Here is a 19,403-nt window from a genome sequence, read left to right on the forward strand (position 1 = left end):
CTTGGAGGCGGGAGGATGGTGCCCTTGACCACTGTCAGCCCATCGGTGTTGACCACCCCTGACTGACTGTGCCGCAGCTATGATTCAGTCCCTGGTGACCGGCTGTGAGGCTCAGAGTGGCAGAAGCAGCCTGAGCATGTACTCGACCTTCTCGGTGGCCCATGCAGCCCCCGTGGAGTCTGCAGGGGCTGCACAGAGGCTCCTCACCAGAGCCAGCCACCATGCTAGGGGTCCTCAACCGGCTGACCCCTCCGGTCAGGGATTTGTGTGCAGTGGCTGCGTGATCGGTGTCGCTGGCTATGTGGCAGGGAGGAGTGTGCACCCTGCCTGTGGCCAGCCGGCCTGCAGCTCAGCAGGGAACTCACTTGAAATTCTCGGGATACTCGGTGATGGCCATGTTGATGACTTCCAGGGCGGGCTGGTAGTGTTTCTGGGCAGAGAAGAGGAGCGCCAGCAGGTGGAGGGCGTTGGCATCATCCCTGCACACTCTCAGGGCCTCGTGCAGCTGCTCAATGGCGCTGGAGATCTGCCAGAGAAAACCGCCAGCTTGTGACCTCCCCCCCGGGACTCTGGTGCCAGGTGCCAGCCACTGCAGACACACCGGCCAAGAGGGACCCTGGGCACTCTGGGGGGGGGGGTAGGGGGGGGCCTGAGCTGAGGCTCTGAAGAGAAACCACAGCCCCAAATAAAAAGGCAGAAGGACATGCTGCCCACATGACGACCAGAAGCCACTGCTGCAGCCACAAGGGAGTGAGGAGGCACAGGTTTGTGGTACACCTGGAGGCCTGGGCACATGGCGGGAGGGTGCTGAGGAGAGGCTGCCCAGGACTGTGTGCACAGGCTTTCCTGAGGCTGGGGTACTTGGCACTGGTCCCGCCCAGAGGGACGGGCACTGCCCTCCGTGGGGAGGGGAGGTGAAGGGGCTGGCAGCTCGACCAAAACCGCAGGTACTGGCCCCATACTGGCAGGTCAGCAGAGTCCTGCCGGGCCTCTGCACAGGCTGTGGGCACTGGTGCCAGGCCAGAGCACCCCCACAGGAACTTTCTTGATGGACAGTCAAGGAAAGTGAAGGAGGAAGCTAAGGTCACTTGTTCAGCTTGTCTGTGTCTCTGAGGCTGCTCCGGCCCTAGTGATTCTCCAGGGATGGCCCCTGAATGCCCGGTGCCCACAGTCACAGCTCGGGCAGACATTCCTGCTCTGGGCAGGATGGCGGAGGGTCCTTGACAGCCCAGGGCAGGCCCAGCCCACTGAGGGGCCCTCACTCCAGATGCAGGGTCCCCAAGGAAAGTGGGCTTCAGGTTCCACTGGCATGACCCAGCCATCTCCCTGGAAGGACAGACACCACTCATCAAAGATGGCTACATGGTGAAAAATGCTAAATAACCTGATCGTCAAGGAAAGCATGGGTTAAAAGTGAAGTGGTCTTGAGCACCAGAGCAGGCTGATGTTCCTGACGGAGCACCAGTGAGGTCCCAGGGCCTCACCCAGGGCCTCACCCAGGGCCTCACCCAGGAGCCACAGGCTCAGTGAGGCGGGGGCTGGGATGGGCGGGACACCAGGAGACAGAGGAGGAAGGAGGTGGCAGGAGGAGGGCAACCAGCAGCAACAACAAAGCCACCGACAGTGGCTGAGGAGCAATGGCTGAGACAGAGGGCCAGGAGAGGGAGACAGAGTGACACAGACCCAAGAGAGGGACAGGTCCCTGCAGCCGGTGCAGGGCAGGCCAGTGCAGGGCTCGAGGGGAAGGAGCCATCAGCAGCAAAAATTCAGGGTGGGCCAGGAGAATCACAGCTCCCCACACTAGCCAAGGACAAGGCCAGAGGCCAAGGTGGACACAGAACAGTGAGACCAGCCTCTGGGTGGTAAACAAGGCTACAAGAGCCCGTTTCAAATGCAGCAGGGGAGCGGGACACTTAGAGTCACCTGGGGTTCTAGCTGGAGCAGAACCTGGGTTCAACGCTGGCCTGGCTGGCTCCCACAGCTGAGTTCCCGAGAACCTCGGGTTTCAGTATTAAATGGGGCCAACGGTGCCTGCGTCATCAGGCGCAAGGCTCACCCAGGACAGCGGGGAGTACGTTCAGCAGCACCCATGTTAGTCAGGGCTGCTGTCCCTGACCACCAGCAGGGCTCTGCTGGCTTCTCTCCAGAAGCCCAGGGCCCAGGGTAAGCCAAGCTATGGGCATCGGGCCCGTCAGTCCTCCCCGAGAGCCAGTGTGTTCACTGAGTCAGTGACGCAGCCACTGAGAGCCCTGCTGGAGGCTGGGCACTACCAGAGCACAGCTGGAGGCTGAGGCGGGCAAATCTCACAGGTCTGGGACAGAAGCCCTGGGTGGGCGACTGCCCGGCCTCACGCCCGGGGCACATCAGTGTCCTTGGAACCGAGAGCTCAGCTGCTCTGCTTGGGGAAGGCAGGAGGGTGGCCTTGGAGAGGTGTTGGGTGGTGGAAGGGATTGGCGTGAAGGCAATCAGTGGACAGAGGTCTCCATTAGGCCCCAAGGCCGATCCTGTCTGCAGTGTCCACGGGTCAGGGAAAAATTTTGGGATCACACAGAAACAGCTCCACGTGCCAGGCACTCTGCTCCCCCGCCCTTGGGAAAGCTCAGTGGAAGGTGAGGACATAAACAAATGCTTGCCAAGGTTACTCGTCCCTCCTCAGGGGGCTGAAATGCTCTTGGGGAAGTAGAGGCGAGAACAAACCTTTCCTGTGTGCCGGCCACGGGCCAGGGGCTTTGCCACATTGTCTGACTTCCTCCTTACCAGGGCCCTCTGAGGTGGAGTAAATAGGCCCTCACAGAGCAGAAAAGGCAACAGGCACAGAGAGGTCAAGTGACTAGCAAAGGGTCACACAGCAGTGCCAGGAGAGCCTGTGGTGACCCACCTGGCGGACGAGGGCCAGCTGCAGGGAGACATAGAGGATGACCTGGGGGTCTCCAGGTGCCAGCTGCAGAGCTCTGGATGGGGAAAGAAAGGAGCAAGTTAGGCACCAAGGCTAGAGTAGCCAGTGTGTGCTGACACCTCAGGGCTCCTGCCAGGCCACGCCTGGGACGGTGCCTGGCTGGGAGATGGTGGCTCAGGCAGAGGGTCCAGGGGCAGCTCCTGGCAGGGCAGTGGCTCTGGCAGGCGGAGGCTTGCTGAACTGGGGGGGGGGGGGGTTGGGGAGGGAGTGGGGGCGGGGTCTAGGTAGCACTGTCCTAGCCTGGTACCACACTGGGGCCCCCCCTCTTCACTGGAGCATGGAAGGGGCATCTCTCTGAGGATGGAGGGGAGAGAATGACTCTGGGTAGGAAGCCACGGGAATGAAGAGCTGGGGAAGGAAGGGAGCGTCCTCGCACCCTGGGAGCCCAGACAGGGGTTGGCTGTGCTCTGCATTGCTCTAAGTCTTCATGAAGCTAGCCTGAGAGGGCAGGCCAGGCCCCCGAGGGCAGGGCTCCCACAGCGGGCTCACGTGGGACTGAGGGCAGAGTCTTGCCAGGGGCAGAGGAGAGAGAGGGACGGGACAGGCTGGCCTGGATCTGTGGCGAACAGAGGGGCCTCTCAGGGATGGGCCTGAAGGACGGGTTTCCCTGCCCTACTCCCTGTCCTCCACCTGGGAGGAATCTACATAAAGACTGGGGTCGGAGGTCTGGGAGAAGCCCCTGACACCCGTGGGCCTGTGCAGCTGCCTTCCTGCCTCACCAGCATAAAGCCAGGATATGCTCTGAAAACGTCAACACAATAAATGACACAATAATTACAAGAATCCTGGGCTGTCCTTCCCATTTACAGCCCTGAACTTTGTGGGAGGGGCTGAATTGGGGTGCTGTGAGCCCATGTGGGCATTCCACCGGAGTTGAGGGGCAGAATCCAGAGCCCAAAGCAGGGCCCACGCTGTTTGCCTGTGGGCAGCACCAGAGGTCTGTCCCCGCTTCCGGCGTGGGCACTGACGCCCTTGGTTCCTGGTCAGTGTAACCGGGACAAAAACCTGAGCTCCTGCACCAGCGGACCCACCGAGCTAAAAGCCCGTGAAGGGCCCCTCATGCCTGTGCCGTGTGGGAGCCAGGGCCTCACCTCTCCAGCGTCTGCAGTGCTTTCCGGTGCAGTTCATCCTGCTTGGACTTCAGCGTCGCTGCAGAGATAGGACAGGGCAGAGTCACGAGGGATGGCCCAAGGGGTGCTGCTGCTGCCCCACCCCAACCCCGCTCAAGAGGCTCCACCAGGGCCCCGGCCGAAGCCTACATGCTGCAGCTCAGAGCTGATGCCACCCTCAGCTCCTGCTATAGCGGCGGGGACCTGGGGTGCCCCCTGGCAGGGCTGCAGGTGTCCCCCTGGGCCGTTTCTGGGCTCAGTACAGCCTTCTACTCCTTTGCATTAGTGACCACCCGAATCAGCTCTATCTTTGCAAAGGCCTAAGCCTCCTAAGGAGGGATGCCACTTAGGACCTGGCCACAAGGATCTGCTTATTTTTCAACCATTTTAACAGATTTTCAGGGTATGATCTGGTGGCACGAAACACATTCTCAGTGTGGTGCAGCCACTGTCTCTTGCAGAACATTTCATCCTCTCCAGTGCCGTCAGCATGCCCGCCCCCCCCCCCAAGAACTTCTGTTATGCTCTCCCCACAGCCTCTTGCTTTAATCCAAACCAGGCACCTTTCCGGTAGAGTGAATCGTGCTGTAAATGCTCTAGGCCAGGTGTCTGCGGCACTGGCTGTAGGCTGAACCACTTTAAAATGATTCATCTTCAGGACTTCAAGCTTCAAATAGGAAGCTTTAAAACAAATGACTGTCACCCAGCCCCAGCCATGACCAGGTCAGATTGCGCCTCTGGGTTTGGTCTGGAGAGGGCCCGTGCCCCCTTTTCTCACTGTGAACACACAGAAGAAGGTGGCTGCCTGAAGGGTGGAGGACGCACAGCTGGAGGGTGGGGAGAGGAGGGCCAGCCCGGGCAGGCAGGGGCGAAATCCACCTGCCAAAGGTGAGTATTTATTAGGCATCTACAGAGTGACCAGCACTATGCCATGTGTTGGGAAGATCACAGCATTGCTGAGGGCGCAGGTGAATGAGAAAGAAAAGTTACGCTGGGGTCAGGGCTGGGGGCACAGTGCAGACGCAGGCACCACCTGCAGAGGTGCAGAGACAGGCATGCTTTGGGCTGGGCCCTGGGGAGCAGGCAGAGCTGTGAAGGGGGCACCTCTGAGGTTGAAGACAGAGTACGAGAGTGGAAAGGGAACGGAGAAGCGCGCGCGCGTGTGTGTGTGTGTGTGTGTGTGTGTACGTGTGTGTCTATCCAGGAGGAGTCAGGGGTGTGTTTGGAGGACGCTGACGGGGCTAGATACCTGGGAAGCAGTTAGGACGCCCAAGTCACCCCAAACAGAAGGCCCGAGGCCTTGGCACCCACCGTCGGTGGCCTGCAGGCTATAGGTGAGCCCCAGCGCCAAGTAGCCCTTGGAGAGGAATTCCCCAGCTTCCTCCCCGAGATCTATCACCATCGTGGCAAACTGCTCTGCTTCTTCCAGCTGCAGAAAAGGGAGACAAAGGTCACTGCGGGGAAGGGAGGGCTTTGCTGGTCTTGGCACCAAGGCTGCTTGCAGTTAGCAGCCAGGATACACGGAAGAGCATTTTCTCACATGCAGGCAGCATGAACAGAGAGGTCAAGCGGCTTTTCTGAGGCTATACAGCTAGTGAGAGGAAGGAAAAAACTGTTGCCTTTACCAGTGTCTCCCGAGACCTCTTCCCACACCAAGGAGTTTGACGTGCAAGGTCACAGGAGGTAGCTTCCCGTGCTCCGGGGATCCCAGCTCTGTGGACCCAGGAGCATCCCACTTGTGCCAACTCCTTCCCCCATCTGGCCTCTGGAGGCGGCTGTGTCTGTCCTACCCTCAGCAGAGAGCAGGAAGCAGGGGCAGGGAAGGCCCGGGCACTGGCGTCCGGACACAGCCCACCCTGCAGAGGGCGGCCTGCCACTCTGGCTCATCTCTGAGCTCACACCCTGACACACAGAACCCAAACTTTTCAGGGGAAAAAGGCCTGGGGCTGTTTTTGTCCCAGGAGTAGGAGGAACTGTTCCAGCTGGAAAGGGGCCAATTGGTACAGGTCACATGCACACACATCAACACACGCAGCATGTGACATGAAGGAGGCACACACAAGGCAGGCCTCACATGTCCTCTGGGGCACACATGGCAGCACCCAGACCAGCTGGGGGCAGCTGGGAGCCTCAGCTGTGCCCACTTATGGCCTGCTGGACTCCAAGAACCCCTCCTTCTCGCCCAGCCCAGGAACATCCTCTGCCAGCATGCCTGGCTTGGTAAACGTCACTGAGAACAAAGATTGGTGCCACCCCACAGTGAGGGGTCCGAACAAAAGCCCGGAGCCCCACAGCCACATGGATGTCAAGGCCCCCTGGGAGGGGCATCTCCCCAACAGCAGAAGCCCACAGTCAGTCAGGTAGGCTCTGGCACCCACGCCCCTGCCCCATTCCAGAGGAGCCTAAGCCCACCTCACCCGGCAGGACTGGGAAACTCTGAACTAACATCTTGTGGCCTGACCACTGACCACAGCTGGAGTGGACTCCACTCCCTGGACAGTGGAATTGAGATCGGAGGGAGAGGCAATTTGGGCTGAGTCTGACATTTAGGACAGCTGTAGTGAGTGCCGTACAGGATAAAGGCTGAAGAGCAGAGTGGGAAACAATACAAATAAATGAGAGCAGAGCAGGCCAGCTGACAGCCCAGAGAGTGGCTCAACTGCCCTTAGACCAGCCTGGCAGACGCTGACCGGGGCAGCCTTCCAGCCCTCTCGTGGCTAAGCTGGGGAGGCAGGTCGGGCAGTGGGTAGCCACTTAAAGGTTGAGAGAGTGTAGGGAGCCAGGCCTCTGACATCGTCAGGCCCAAGGACTCAAGGTTTGGGGGAGGCCATAGCTCTGGAAACCCTGCAACTATTTCCTGCCCAGCCTTGGCTGGCTAGGTGCACCCACAGCCTGACCCAGGACTCAGGAGAACTGCCGGGGCCAGGTTAAGAAAACAGTTTGCAGACAAAGTCTGCAATCCTGGCTTAGCACCTTTCTGTTTCCATAAGGTCCTCTGAAAAATGGGGAGCTGGATCACCCCACTTAATCTGCCCCTCCCCACTGAGACTTCTGTAGCACCATACTCCGCACAAGGCTGGGGGGGGGGATGCCCAATGACAAGGAGGCAGAAAGCCTTGTGACATGCCGGAATCCCCTTGAGCCCACACAGTGGAGGACACAGGACACCGTGTGGCTCTTATTCAGGCCCCAAGTGTGGTTCTGGCCCAGGCTCCAGGAGAGGGGTGGCTGGGGCTGTCCAAGAAAGCGTCATAACAAAGATGTGAGGGGGGAGCAGAGAGACACCAAAGACAGGGTAAGCGCTGTTCCTCCTGCCTAGCACCCCCACTGCTGATGGGGCTCATTTCACATGCTGCCTCGGGAATCGCTACAGCCCACCCGAACGGGAACAGGTGTTCTCGCAGACCACCAGATGTAAACTATAAAAAGAACCAGAAGCCACGGCACTCCACAGACACGCTCTCCACAGCCACGGCCTTCTGCTCAGCAAATGCCAGTTTTACATCCTGTACCCATGGAGAAAGGATGACAGGAACGAGGTTCAGCTCAGCAGTTACTGGGAAACAGCAAGAAGTTACTGTCCAGGTCTCGGACGCCACATTCCTAATGAATACAGCGCACCTGTCCTTCAGCTTTAGAAAGGGAAGGCCCAGAGCCGCAGCTTGACCAGCCTGTGGCTCACTGACTCCCAGAGGCCAGGACCTTCCTCGGTCACTCTCTGCCAGCCTGGTGCCTGCAGGACAAGCAGGTGTCAGCATTTGTGTCTCAAGTCAAACCCACTAGGCTTCAATGTGCCATTTCCTTACATGGCCAACACGGCATTCACTCCGCCTCCCACAAAGCAGCTCTGTGCACGTGGAGTCAATGAGGTGGTGACGAAGGAAAAGGATGATCCGTTCTATTAAGCATGACAGCACAGAATACGAGAACATGGACTATTAATATACATGGGGCTCTAGTCAGTCAGCCAGAGGAGAACGGCTGTCGTTTTCAAAACAAACCCAACGTTTATATTTATTTAAAATGTAATATATATATAAGTAAATCATAATTCCTATGTATATATGTGATATACATGCATGTTATCATAGTTACCGTGCATACATATATAGACAATTACACAGATTCTAATTCCCTTCCTCTAATACAAGAATGGGAATCCTAAAATCTTTGGGAGTATGGCTTTTGCCCCGTAATTCCAAGTTCAGTCAGCACAGCATTTGCGAATAATCTCTGCTCGGAGGGCGGAGCGGCCTAGAGGCTATGCATACACACTCTGGGGCTGACTTTGTGGGCTCAGTCCTGGCCTGACCAGTGACTGGCTGTGTAGCCTTAGGCAAGTCAGTTCACTTTGCTGTGCCGCGGGTCCCTCTTCCGTGCGGGAGATAGAGTCACCAGTTGCTGGCAGACCAGAAGGAGAGAGGACACAGCGAAGCTCAGGGCAGTGCCTGAATAAACACACGGTTATGATTAGTCTCACCGTTAGATCCATGACTAGTTTAATCTTTTAGGTCTCAGCCTGATAGGTCTGACAGGTGCCACCCGAGGGGAGTCCGTGTCCCCTAACACTACATGACCTCCCTGACAAATAAGGACGTGGCATCAAAGACCCTCCTGGGATTCAGAAAGGGGACACTAGGCTCCCTCTGTCTCTGGCCTGAGCCTTCATCACAGCAAAGGAGGGACCCTGCCCAGGGACAAGCTGGCCCTGCAGCCCTCGGACCCTTACCCATGGTCCAGGGCACATACGCATACAAATATGATGACCCCTTGTCTCAGTACTGACCTCTGTAGTGGGGAAGCCACTTGGGTATTTTCTATTCTATTCCTTGATGATCAATTTCAATTGAAAATAAGAAATCCTATCGTATAACACACGAGTGGGCCTCCGCCTGCGATCTGAAAATGCTGTTCTCATCAAATGCAGGGCCTGCCCGCCATGCAGCCCTGGCCTCCTTTCTCCCAGCCTCAGACCTCATGTGCCCTCTCCAGCTCACCCCGCTTCCTCCTTGTTCCCTCAAAAGTTACCACCCGTGTGGGCCCTCCCTGGTGGCGCAGCGAGTTAAAGCACAGCACCAAGAAGCTAAAGCCACTTCCGCATGAGTTGGAACCCCACCTGCCCCAGAGGTGACCACATGGCGCGGCAGACCTCTCTTGACCCATCTGCTGCTCCCCTCAGCAGTGCACTTTGTCGATCTGCCTGTTCTGCTCCCCACTCTCTCTGGTGAAGCCTCTCACCGCCCCTGCACCTCTGGCCTGTACCCCAGTTCTGTAGGCACAAATAAATAAATCTTTCAAAAAATAAAAGTTATCGCCTGTGGCTCAGAGTTTGTGGCCACTGGTTCTGCACGATTTGCTCAGGTTGCAGCCCTGGGCTTTTCTGACTCAGCATAATACTTCCAGGGTGAGCGTTTCAAAGCTCTTGTCCCCCTTCTCCCCCCAAACATACAAGGCTTTTCACAACTCCTTTACCCACAGCTCCTTTACCTTTGGCTGATTGCTAAAAGCCCAGGTGAAGCCCTGCATGCTTCCTCCCTGGTCACTCCAGAGCAATGTGGTCTCACTGGCTAGCAGCCCCATGGCCCCAGCTGGGCTGGCCCTTGCAAGGCCCAAGATTCTGAGGCACAGACTGCTGAGGGGACCCACCCAAGGCCACCCAGCTTGGTCAAGTGGCTGAACTAGGTTCAACCTAGGTCCCCCGGTTCTAAGTCTGGATCTTGTTGAGCTGCTTGGGTCGAGGCTGCCCTCTGTGTTCTCCTCCCCGACTTTTCGGAAAAGGGGTCCCCCAGGGCTATAGTGCTTTGCCCCTTTGTATTGCTTCCGGTAAGGAAGGGAAATGTCCCTGTGATTTGACAAGTTCCTGTCTCTGCCCAGTTTTCCCACCTGGTTCCTGCACAGACAGGTCTCTGGCGCACTCCACTCATGCTCAGCTGCCTTCCACTTCAAGGGCCACCTCCTCCACTTTCCAGGGCCCCAAGGAGGCTGTACCCCAGAGTCTTCTTGTCTGCTTCCCTTGCTGGGAGCCACACAGACGTGTGAGCCCGCAGAGCTTGTCTATAGAGCACCTCCCGTTTCTCCGAGGTCCCTCCCCTGCAGGACGCAGGCCCTGCCACCGCTGGGGTGGTGGAAATGCCTCTTTTCTTTCTGGGGGAGGCAGGTTCTCTTCCTGATTTCCACAGGCTAGTGGCAGGACAGCTGGCATTCTTTCTCCTCTGCCTCACGAACACTCAATCCATCTTCCTGGCTCTGCCCACCCCTGGATCTGAAAGCCGATGGCAAAACACTAAAGTACATCCTTTCTGGAGCTGCTATTTGGAGGGCGCTGTGCTGGGGACGGCTGCACCTACCGGGTGGCTGCAGTGTGCGAAGCAGAGACAGGCCTCAGCTCCGGGCTTCACACTGCCTGCGAAGCGGATGGGGGCCCCACGGATGGAGTTACCGTGAGGTGGTAAGGACTCCCCCAAATCACACAGCTCCTAAGTGGCTGGGTACATGAACCATACTCTTCCCCCGTCCTCCAGAGGTCTGCACCCTTCCTGCTCAGAAGCCCAGAGACGGCATCATAAACCTTTGCAAAGATGAACATGGCCTGCTTTCTCCATTTTACAACTCCCTCTCCTGTCTGCACAGCACGCCCTGCCTGCTCCCATCCTATCTTTCTAGAAAAGTTAAACGAATTTTAAATAATTGTGTTTGGAGGGATATTAAAAAATATTTGCATCTCCCTCTCCTTTTGCCCCAAATAACTGTCCATGCCAAGCAGGCGCTGTCACACACTGCTGTCCTCAAGTCAGAGCTTGGACACCCAGGGACTGGGTGCTCTCCTGCAAGCCCCATCCCTGCCCCAGCAGCTCCCATCCTGTGGCCAGCCCCAGGTCAGCAGCGCGTGACCACACAGGTCCCTCTGCCTGGCCCCCCTCCCACCACCCCGCCAGAGGGCCACCTCGCCCTCAGACCTAGACTCAGCCTGGGGAGTTGTTCCATATGGCTCTGGGCACTAACAGGACGTGGGGACAGCAGGTGCCCCGCCTCTGGGCACATGGCCACCCAGTCTAGTTTCACCTAGCACAACTCGTTTTTCAAATGTCCCAGTTTCAGCCTCCCTTCCTGCAACATGGACCAAACTGTCCACCCCCAGATTGCTGCTCCTGGGCTTTGGCTGGGCCTGCTGGGGGCTGAGCCAGAATAGCTGTGAAGGCAGGAGATGGGGGTGGTGTCAGAGGCCTTTCAAGGATCCCTGCCCTGTCTCCTGCACCAGCATCCATGCCTGCCACAGTCAGACCCACTCTTCCTAAGAACACAGCGTGCTGGGCCACCCTCTCCTCGGAAAAGAGGCTGCCCTGGGCTCTGCACGGCCTCTTCTCTGCCCAGAGCCAACCTAGGGAGCCAGGGAGACCCAATGACGATGCAACCGGCCCACACCCGTCCTGCCCAGCCAGCTAGGGGAATGCCGTCCTCCAGTCCAGTATTAGTGGGCACCCAAGTACAGGCAGGGTTCTTTGGGGGAGGGGGGGTGCAAGACATGGTAAGTACAGACACTCCCCATCTAGTTGGGAAGACAAGTACCATAGGAGGCAGACTGTTGCCAAGTGGCAGTGCTCAGGGCGAGGAGGGCCCATCCAACCTGCAGCAGGCGTTAACTCTGGGCTGGGGAACAGAGAGAGGTGGGTCCTGCCTCAGGAAGTGCACATGCGACAGGAACGCTAACGAGCCATGCTCAGTGTCCAAGGCGGGTGGAGATGCAGAGGCTCCAGGTGAGGCTGCCGGCGCCCCCCATTCCCAGCAGGGCCTCACTCGAGACCCTACTTGATTTAAACCCCGGCTCAGGCAGTCCTCGAACCCAAATACGCTGCTCAGCTAAGGTTAAGCTGCTCATCCTCCTCCTGAATTCTGATGACAAGTCTGCCTGCTTAAGTTTCCTTCTGGGCTTTTCTATTTATGTTGTCATTGATTACTTTGCTCCTAACTCATCTGATTTCAATTTGGACTGATTTGATCCTAATTTTATTACCATGTAATCTGAATGCACATAATTACTGTAATTATGCTGCTGAGGGAAACAGCTTCTCCACGGCGGGAAGACCTAAATTTAGGGCTTCCTGGCAAGGGCAGCCGTTGGCTGGGTGGACCCACCGCCACCTCAGCGCTGGCAGCCTGTGGGTGCACAGATGCCCTCTGTACCCCACCCTCGGGGAGGTGGGTATTTTGGGCTTCACCCAGAGATGGGCTTGAGGCTCCATTCAGGAGCCTGGAAACATGCAGGGGTGTGACCTAGGGGTTAGCAAGTTCAATCCAGTTTGCACTACCCCCTTCTCTCTGCACCCCCACGCACACTCACACCCTCTGTGTCCTCCACTCACCGGCACCCCTTGCACCCTCCGCTCACACCAGAACCTTCTGCTGCAGTGCTCACTCTGCGTGTCTCCTCTTCTGCTGGCACCCACACACCACCTACATTCGGAGAATGCCCTGCCTCCAGGGCGTAAGATGCCAGCAGTCTCCCTGAAAAGCCTAGAGAGCAAGGGGTTCCCCCAGCAGCCATGGGCTGAGGAAAGCGAGCTGTGGTGGAAGAGCCTGCCGCTGCATGTCCCCATTTCCACGTCCTGGTCAAGGCCTACCTCCTCCGTGAAGCTCCCTGACCTGTCCAGCCCTTCTATACTTTACGTCATTTGTGCCACATACAAGGAAGAGACTTATTCTTTCCCCATTCTATAAATGTGGAAACGGAAGCACAGTAAAGTTACTCAAGGCCACTAGGGGGAGGGTGGCCAAACCCTTACCCCCTCATCAAATGCCAAGAGCCTGAGACAGACCAATGTCAGCCACTGCGGCTGGGTGGGGTGAGGGCAAGACTCCTGAGGAGCAGGAGGCAGAGGGGAAGGCGGGAGCTGGCGAGGCTGCTGCTTCTGAAGCGCCTGCTGTAGACACCTAGAGCCTGGACACTGCTGCCTTGCAGCATGCTGGGCACATGGTGGCAAAGGTGGGCTGGGGTGTCGGGCAATTGGGACGTGGGTGTGTATGGAGAAGCTCCTTGTTTGCGAGACACTGGGCCTGGAGGGCAGAGGAAGGAATCGAGCTAATGAACCTGAAGAGACAGTGGGGAGCTGAGCGCCGACAGGTGGGAGAGGTGCTGCCTGCTGCTGTCACTCAAGAGGGAGGAGGGACCAGCTCTGGCATGGGAGGCCCCGTGGACCTCCGGAAGCTGGGTCCGCCAGGAAGTGCACTCTGGGGAGTGGGGAGACACCCATGCAGAGGATCCCCTTTAAGGCCCCCCAGCTGAGCAGCAGCCAAGGAGGGTGTCATGGTGAGGCCAGGGCTTTGGGCTTCTCACTCTATGCTGCTGAACCAGCTTGGGGGCTTCAAGTGACTGAAGTGAAGGCTGCTGAGGGGGACACATCTGAGGTCAGCAGCCTCCTCAGAACAGGTAAGAACGGGTGAGCAGAGGCCACGGACCTGGGGCTGGAGCCGTCGGAGGGGGAAGGCTGACAGGAGAGGTGCCTTCCCCTTCTGCAGGGGGCTGGTTGGCTCTGATCACTCAGAACTGAAACTCAAAGGCATCTGCTAGACGGTAGGCGCTGTGGGCCTCTAACACTGGGACAGGCCCAGGTGACTCTTAGGTACTACCACTTCCCCCACTGTGGCAGTTGGGGGCACCTCTATTTACAGTCCCCAGTGGCCCCTGGAATCACATCTCAGGTACAATCGCACTCCTTCTGAGTGGAGGAGCCGGCCATCAGAAGCGGAGCCTAGAGTTTTCTCAGGAGCCTTCCCTAGCCACTCCCAGATCCAAGCCTGTCTGCCTCGAGCTTCCCCCTCCCCACCGCCACAAAGTAAGGTGTGCACTACCCCCATCTCTTACCCTTGTGCCACCATCCACCCTCAGGATGCCACCAGGGCCCGACCCTGCTCCTCCTGCCCCAAAACTCACTCACCCAGTGCAGTGACCCGATGCAGACCTTGGCGGCCATCAGGGGCACGGTAGGGTCTGAGGGCCGCAGCTTCACACATTCCCGCAGCAGTGACACAGCATAGGATGACTGCAGTGGAAAGAGCAGGTCACACCGTCATTCGCTGGCCTGGCTTGTGACAGACTAGGGCACCTCATGCCTAAGATGGGGGGAGCTCCCCACAGCCAGCCCTTGCTCTGTACTGCTCTCTTCCCATAGCTGGGAAGAAACCCAAGAGGGGTTGGCAGGCAAATCTCTCCCTGGCCTCGGTCTCACATGGACGAGGCCCCTGCCCCTAGGTGATATGACAATGGGTAACCTAAGGTGGCGCTGGATAGGAGCTCTTCAACAGGAAAAGGTGAACCCCTGGATTTTGGAGGTCAGAAATTGCCCTCTCAAACTTAGGAGCGCGACACCTTCCGCTCATAGGTGACAAGCAAGGCCAAGCTCACAAGGGGACCTGAAGGCAGGGTGGGTGGAGATGGATAAAGTTTGACAGGACAGAGCTGAGCTGGCACCCCCCCCCACTCCCCCGCAGAGGAACCCCCAAGGCTCCAGGGACTTAGGCATAGAGATGGCAAGACGAGCCCCGCTGAGGATGACCAAGTGACGGTGGAAAGAGGCGAACATCCAGAACTATGCAGGTGTACCACCAATCCCAGTGATGGAAAAACAGCAACTAATGCCTCATCTAGCTATGACACAAGAACGCACTGTTCTAAGTCAGAGGTCAGCAAAACACAGCCACAGGCCAAACCTGGGCCTCCCCTGCTTTTGTAAGTAAAGCTTTGTTGGAATTTAGTCATTGTTTATGCTGTCTTAGTGATGTCAAGTCAGAGGCCTTGCTAGTTACCACAGAGGTCTGCAAAGGCAAAACGCCTGCCCTTGGGCCCTTCACAGAAAGTCGGCTGACCCCTGTGCAAAGTGCTTTATAATCTGTCATTTGATTTCCACATCTCTCCTATGAAGCAGGTGCTGTGTCCCTACTTGACACACAAGGAAACTGAAACGCAGAGAAGTTAAGCAGCTTGTTCAGACCTTCCCTGCTCATAAGTGGCTGAGCTGGGCTTTGAAGAGTCTGGCTCTAAACTCAAAATCATTATCCTGTTCTGCCTCTGTGGTGAATACTGTGGCCAAAGTGGAAAGCTCTGTCTCTGTCTCCATGAACACACACACACACCCAGGCACAGACACACACACACACACACACACACACACACACCAGGGCTGGCGCCTTCTGGCTAAGGCCATTGTTTCTCCAGGAAGCTCAGCAGTGGCCCTCCACAAGTCACAGCCAGGGAGGCACCCTGTGTATTGGGCCTACTGTGGTACCCCTGTGTATTGGGCCTACTGTGGGCTGGGGTCCCTGCCTCAGCTGGTCTCACCCTCTCCAGTCACTCAACAGAACTTTCCCATAAGTGCTGTGCACCCGGGCCCCTCTGGGCTGTGTCCACCCAGAGGACCTCCTGGCTCTCTCCTCTTTCTAGCCACCCGTCTCTCCCTGTTGGCTAAGGAAGAGCTTTTCTCAGTCCAGATGTGGAGCCCAGAGCTCCCCTAGGCTCTGGGCTCAGGCTCTTCAGGCCAATTCCAAGTGTCTCCACTGAGGCCCTGGTCTGTGCCCCATATTGCAGGCCTTGGGTCACAACTCTCACAGGTAGACAGGAGAGAAGACAAATACCACCAATGCCCACAATTTTCTCAGGAAATAAGAGAGTATGAGACCAAGCACGGTAAGCTGTGAGCAGACGGCCCATGCTGGTTGACCACACAAGGTGCCTGGAGCAAAAGGGTCTCCAGGGAGCTGCCAGAACATGTCCCTCTCCAGAGACCCTCTGCTGGGAAGGCCACTGCCAGTCCTCTGCTGGTGAGCCCCTCCCCACAGCCCTCTGCCCACACTTTAGCAAGCCTGGGGCTCTGTCCTTCCTCCTCGGTCCACTCACCTCTGCATCCTTAAAATACAGGCTTCTGCAACCCTGACCTTCGGCCCGCCACCCCCACCCAGACCACAGAACGCTGCTATTTAAGGAGCCATTTGAGGACTCCACAGTGGAGAGTGCGGCTTTTTTTTTTTTTCATACTGGTTTCCTAGCAACACAACCAATGCAATTGCTGCAAAGACCAAGGGAGGGAATGACCTAAATCACTCCGTGGAATCCAGCCTATCTTCTTGCAGGTTGAGGTGCCAATATAGTGGTATCCACTGGGCCTCACCTTCTAGAAGACCTTTCAGTCACAATCTCAGATGTAAAACTTGATTCCCACTTTAGGCTCTTGGCGAAATGGAGCTCTGACAACTCTTTCAGGGTGGCCTGGGCAACCAGGCAGACTGGTTTGGTATGCAGGGCCCCCCCAGGGGGCGGAATAGGCTTCTAGAACAATGCCTGCTGTGCAGCATTCAGGGGTGGCTGTGACCTAGTGTCTTCGGCCTGTGGGGCTCATGCATGAGGACTCACCAATCACCCAGCAACCTGTCTAGAAGTCCATTCTGGTGCCCCCTGCTGGTCAGTGACGGCAGGGCCAGGGCTCCAGTTCCCTGGATGCAGATATGCCTGGCTGTGCGGAGGCCTTCTGAGCCTGCCGGATTCTCAGTAAGGAGGCTGAAGGCCATACCTCCCAGGCTACCATGACACTTGGGCCTGGGGTGCCTGCAGGAGCACCCCCAAAATTAAAGCTAACTTCCATGTGTGATGCATTCTTCTGCAGGGAGATCTCGGCTATCTGCAGCTTCTTCAAGGGGCCCAAGACCCACAACAAGCGGGAGAGAAGCGCTGTCGTGGCCCTGGACCTATCCTCTCTACAAGTTTGCTATTAGAAGATAGAAGCCCTTTCTGTTTCCTGATGGTTTCCAGAGGCTGCCCCAGGTCCCCGAGCTCTGGCTCAGGCTGCTGCATAAGGCCTGCTGCACCCCTGCCCCCAGTACCTATCTCCATGGCAGGCTGGGGCTTTCAACACCTTCCTGTTCCCACCCACCCACACACCCATCCACGCTGCTCCCTTTCTCCTGTCTGGAATGCTGCCTCCGCCACTTTCCCCCATTTACCCAAATCCTGCTTCCCTTGGGATGTTCTCTCATTTTCTAGCTCCAGCCTCCCTCTGGGTTCTGAACACTCCCTGCACTGAGCCGAGAGCCAGTCCATTGTGTAGTGTCTTCAGGAGGCTCTGGGAGGTGGCCAGTGTGGTGGGGAGCAGGAAGAGGTTGGGGAGACAAAGGAGGGCCGAGTAGGCTATCTGCTGTATTCCGGGTGACACTCAGGCCCCTGCCTACCTGTGAGGCTGCGGCACCTGCTCTTCTCCCCTCTCCCTGTCAGGATCTGGCAGCACACCCCCCAATCCAAGAGGAGGTACTGGTAAGCCTAGGAGGGCCCTCGCAGAAACCGGAGACCGCTGCAGGGTTAGAAATGGAAGCGGCACAGATGGGCTGTGGGGGGCGGGGGCGAGGAATTCCCTCAGCCCCACGAAAGGGCTCTGGGTATTTACAGCTCTTGGAAGGATCTGTGAGCTCATGCCACCTTATTTCCTGCATTCGTAGCATCCTCAGCCCCAACACCCTCAGCACCCAGCTCCGGAAAGGTTTTCCTTTCATGTCACTGCTTAAAAATAGAAACTTATGTAAGTGTGATTCTCATCTGAGGAAAAGCCAGGGGAATAGGGCTCAGTGGGCGGAGAGCAAATGCAGCCCCGGTGACCCAGGATCAGGTTGGCTCCTGGCTCCTCCTGAACTTGCCCTTGCCAAAGGGCCCCGGGCCTCACCCACCCTCCAAACCCAGTGGGTACTGCCGCTCCACTCCCCCAGCTCTCCCTCCTAGATAAACTCGACAAGCTCCAGATCTCGGCGGAGCCTACGTCCACGCCCGTCTCCTGCAGTCATGCCCACTGCTCACGTGCTGGGTGTCCCACGTGTACACACCCTCCACTGACAAGCATCCACACTGGCACACTTGTCACAAACATGTGACTGCGCATTCAGCCCAGGCTCTGTGTGTGATCCTCCTGTGTCTGTCACCCCCCTGAAGGTCAAAACCAGTCACTGGCATCACTCCCTTCTGGGAGGGGCTAAGGAGAGCAGAGTCCCCGAGGGGAAGGGGCTAACCCCCACCCCACCCTCTGCATACCCTGGACCTTACCTTCCCACAAGCCACCATGGAGAGGGCCACTTGGTACCAAAGGTGAAATTCTCCAAATGCAAACTTCATGGCTCGCTCCAGGCACTGGGGAGGAGGAGATAGATGGTCAGCACTTTCCCACTGGGGGTCCTCCCACCCCAGGCCACCCCATTTCCTTGCCGGATAATCACTGCCCAAGTAATGCTGGCTAAGCCACTTCCTTCAGAGTTTTGGACTCAGTTCCCATCAGAAAATTCCAGGAGTATCCTGTTCCTCCAGTGGCGTGCTGTGTGACCTTGTGACAGTCTCTTACCCTCTCTGGCCCTCAGTTCCCACTTCCATCTCACATGGTGGCACAAAGCAAATGAAATGAGATTGGTGACCGTGCTTTCAAAATGGAGACGAACAATACAAACCACAGCTGGCATTTGCCATTGCTGTGCATGGCACGGTTTCCAGCTGTACATCTGTTGACTCATTCACTCCTCCCAACGACCCCCCGAGGTGGGCTTTGTATCCCTGTTTCGCTGACGAAGAGTCACAGGGACATAAATGGCAGAGCAGGCTGGCTGCTCCTGGGCAACGGCCGCCCGGGGTCAAGGCTCGCCCTTCGCTGTGCTGTCCTCCATGTCACAGCGAAGAGCCTCGCCCCACATCGGCGTGGGGGCGGAGGCACAGTGGAGGGAGCCCCTGAGCCGCCAGCCACTCTCCTCAGCGCCCCCGCCCCGGTGGCAGGGGAGGGCGGGCCGCCATACCTCAGAGAGCATGACAAACTGCCCACGCCTGCCCAGCGCGATGCTCAGCAGGTCGTAGATGGTCGCGGCATTCTGCAGGCTCACCGCCCGGTCCTCCTCCTGCTCCGGCACCCGGCTCAGCACCACGTCCCGAGTGGCCTGTGGGGCACATGGTTTGGGAGAGAGAGGACAGAAAATGAGCAGATTTCTGTCCCCGCAGGGCCCTCACCCCGCAGACTCAGACACCACTGACTCAGGCCACACGTGGCCCCACTCCCAGAGGCAGCCACTGCTTCTCCCACCCACACTCAAACCCAACCCAAAGAGAAAAAAATCCGGGTTTGGGTCGGGGATCAGTTCTGAGGGCTTAAACTCTGGGCGTTCTGTTTCATCCTGCAAACGCTCAACCCCCCAGGAAGGTTGCAAGGATAGTTCCCTAACAGTAAACTGCACACATCTGCCACGTCTCTCCGAACTACACAACAATAATAGTAATTATTATTTTGCCAAACCATATTGGAGTCATTTACAGGCAAGGTGACCCTTCACCTCTG

General features: G+C 57.4%; 1 protein-coding gene across 2 annotated transcripts in view; it reads right to left on the reverse strand.

Annotated features, from left to right (window-relative positions):
- The window catches only part of TTC7A (tetratricopeptide repeat domain 7A), a 103,893-nt gene that overhangs the window by 38,729 nt on the left and 45,761 nt on the right, over positions 1-19,403 (reverse strand). For both annotated transcript variants that reach the window (XM_004686225.2, XM_012727461.1), the window contains exons 9-15: positions 18,871-19,008; positions 18,137-18,220; positions 13,998-14,102; positions 5,377-5,494; positions 4,048-4,105; positions 2,879-2,951; positions 366-526 (exon numbers count right to left, since the gene is read on the reverse strand). In XM_004686225.2, coding sequence (XP_004686282.1) covers positions 366-526; positions 2,879-2,951; positions 4,048-4,105; positions 5,377-5,494; positions 13,998-14,102; positions 18,137-18,220; positions 18,871-19,008 — 737 coding nt within the window. The remainder of the gene's footprint in view (positions 1-365; positions 527-2,878; positions 2,952-4,047; positions 4,106-5,376; positions 5,495-13,997; positions 14,103-18,136; positions 18,221-18,870; positions 19,009-19,403) is intronic.

The sequence above is a fragment of the Condylura cristata genome, unplaced genomic scaffold (assembly GCF_000260355.1).
Source record: "Condylura cristata isolate star-nosed mole 26May11 unplaced genomic scaffold, ConCri1.0 scaffold00020, whole genome shotgun sequence".
Lineage (NCBI taxonomy): Eukaryota > Metazoa > Chordata > Mammalia > Eulipotyphla > Talpidae > Condylura > Condylura cristata.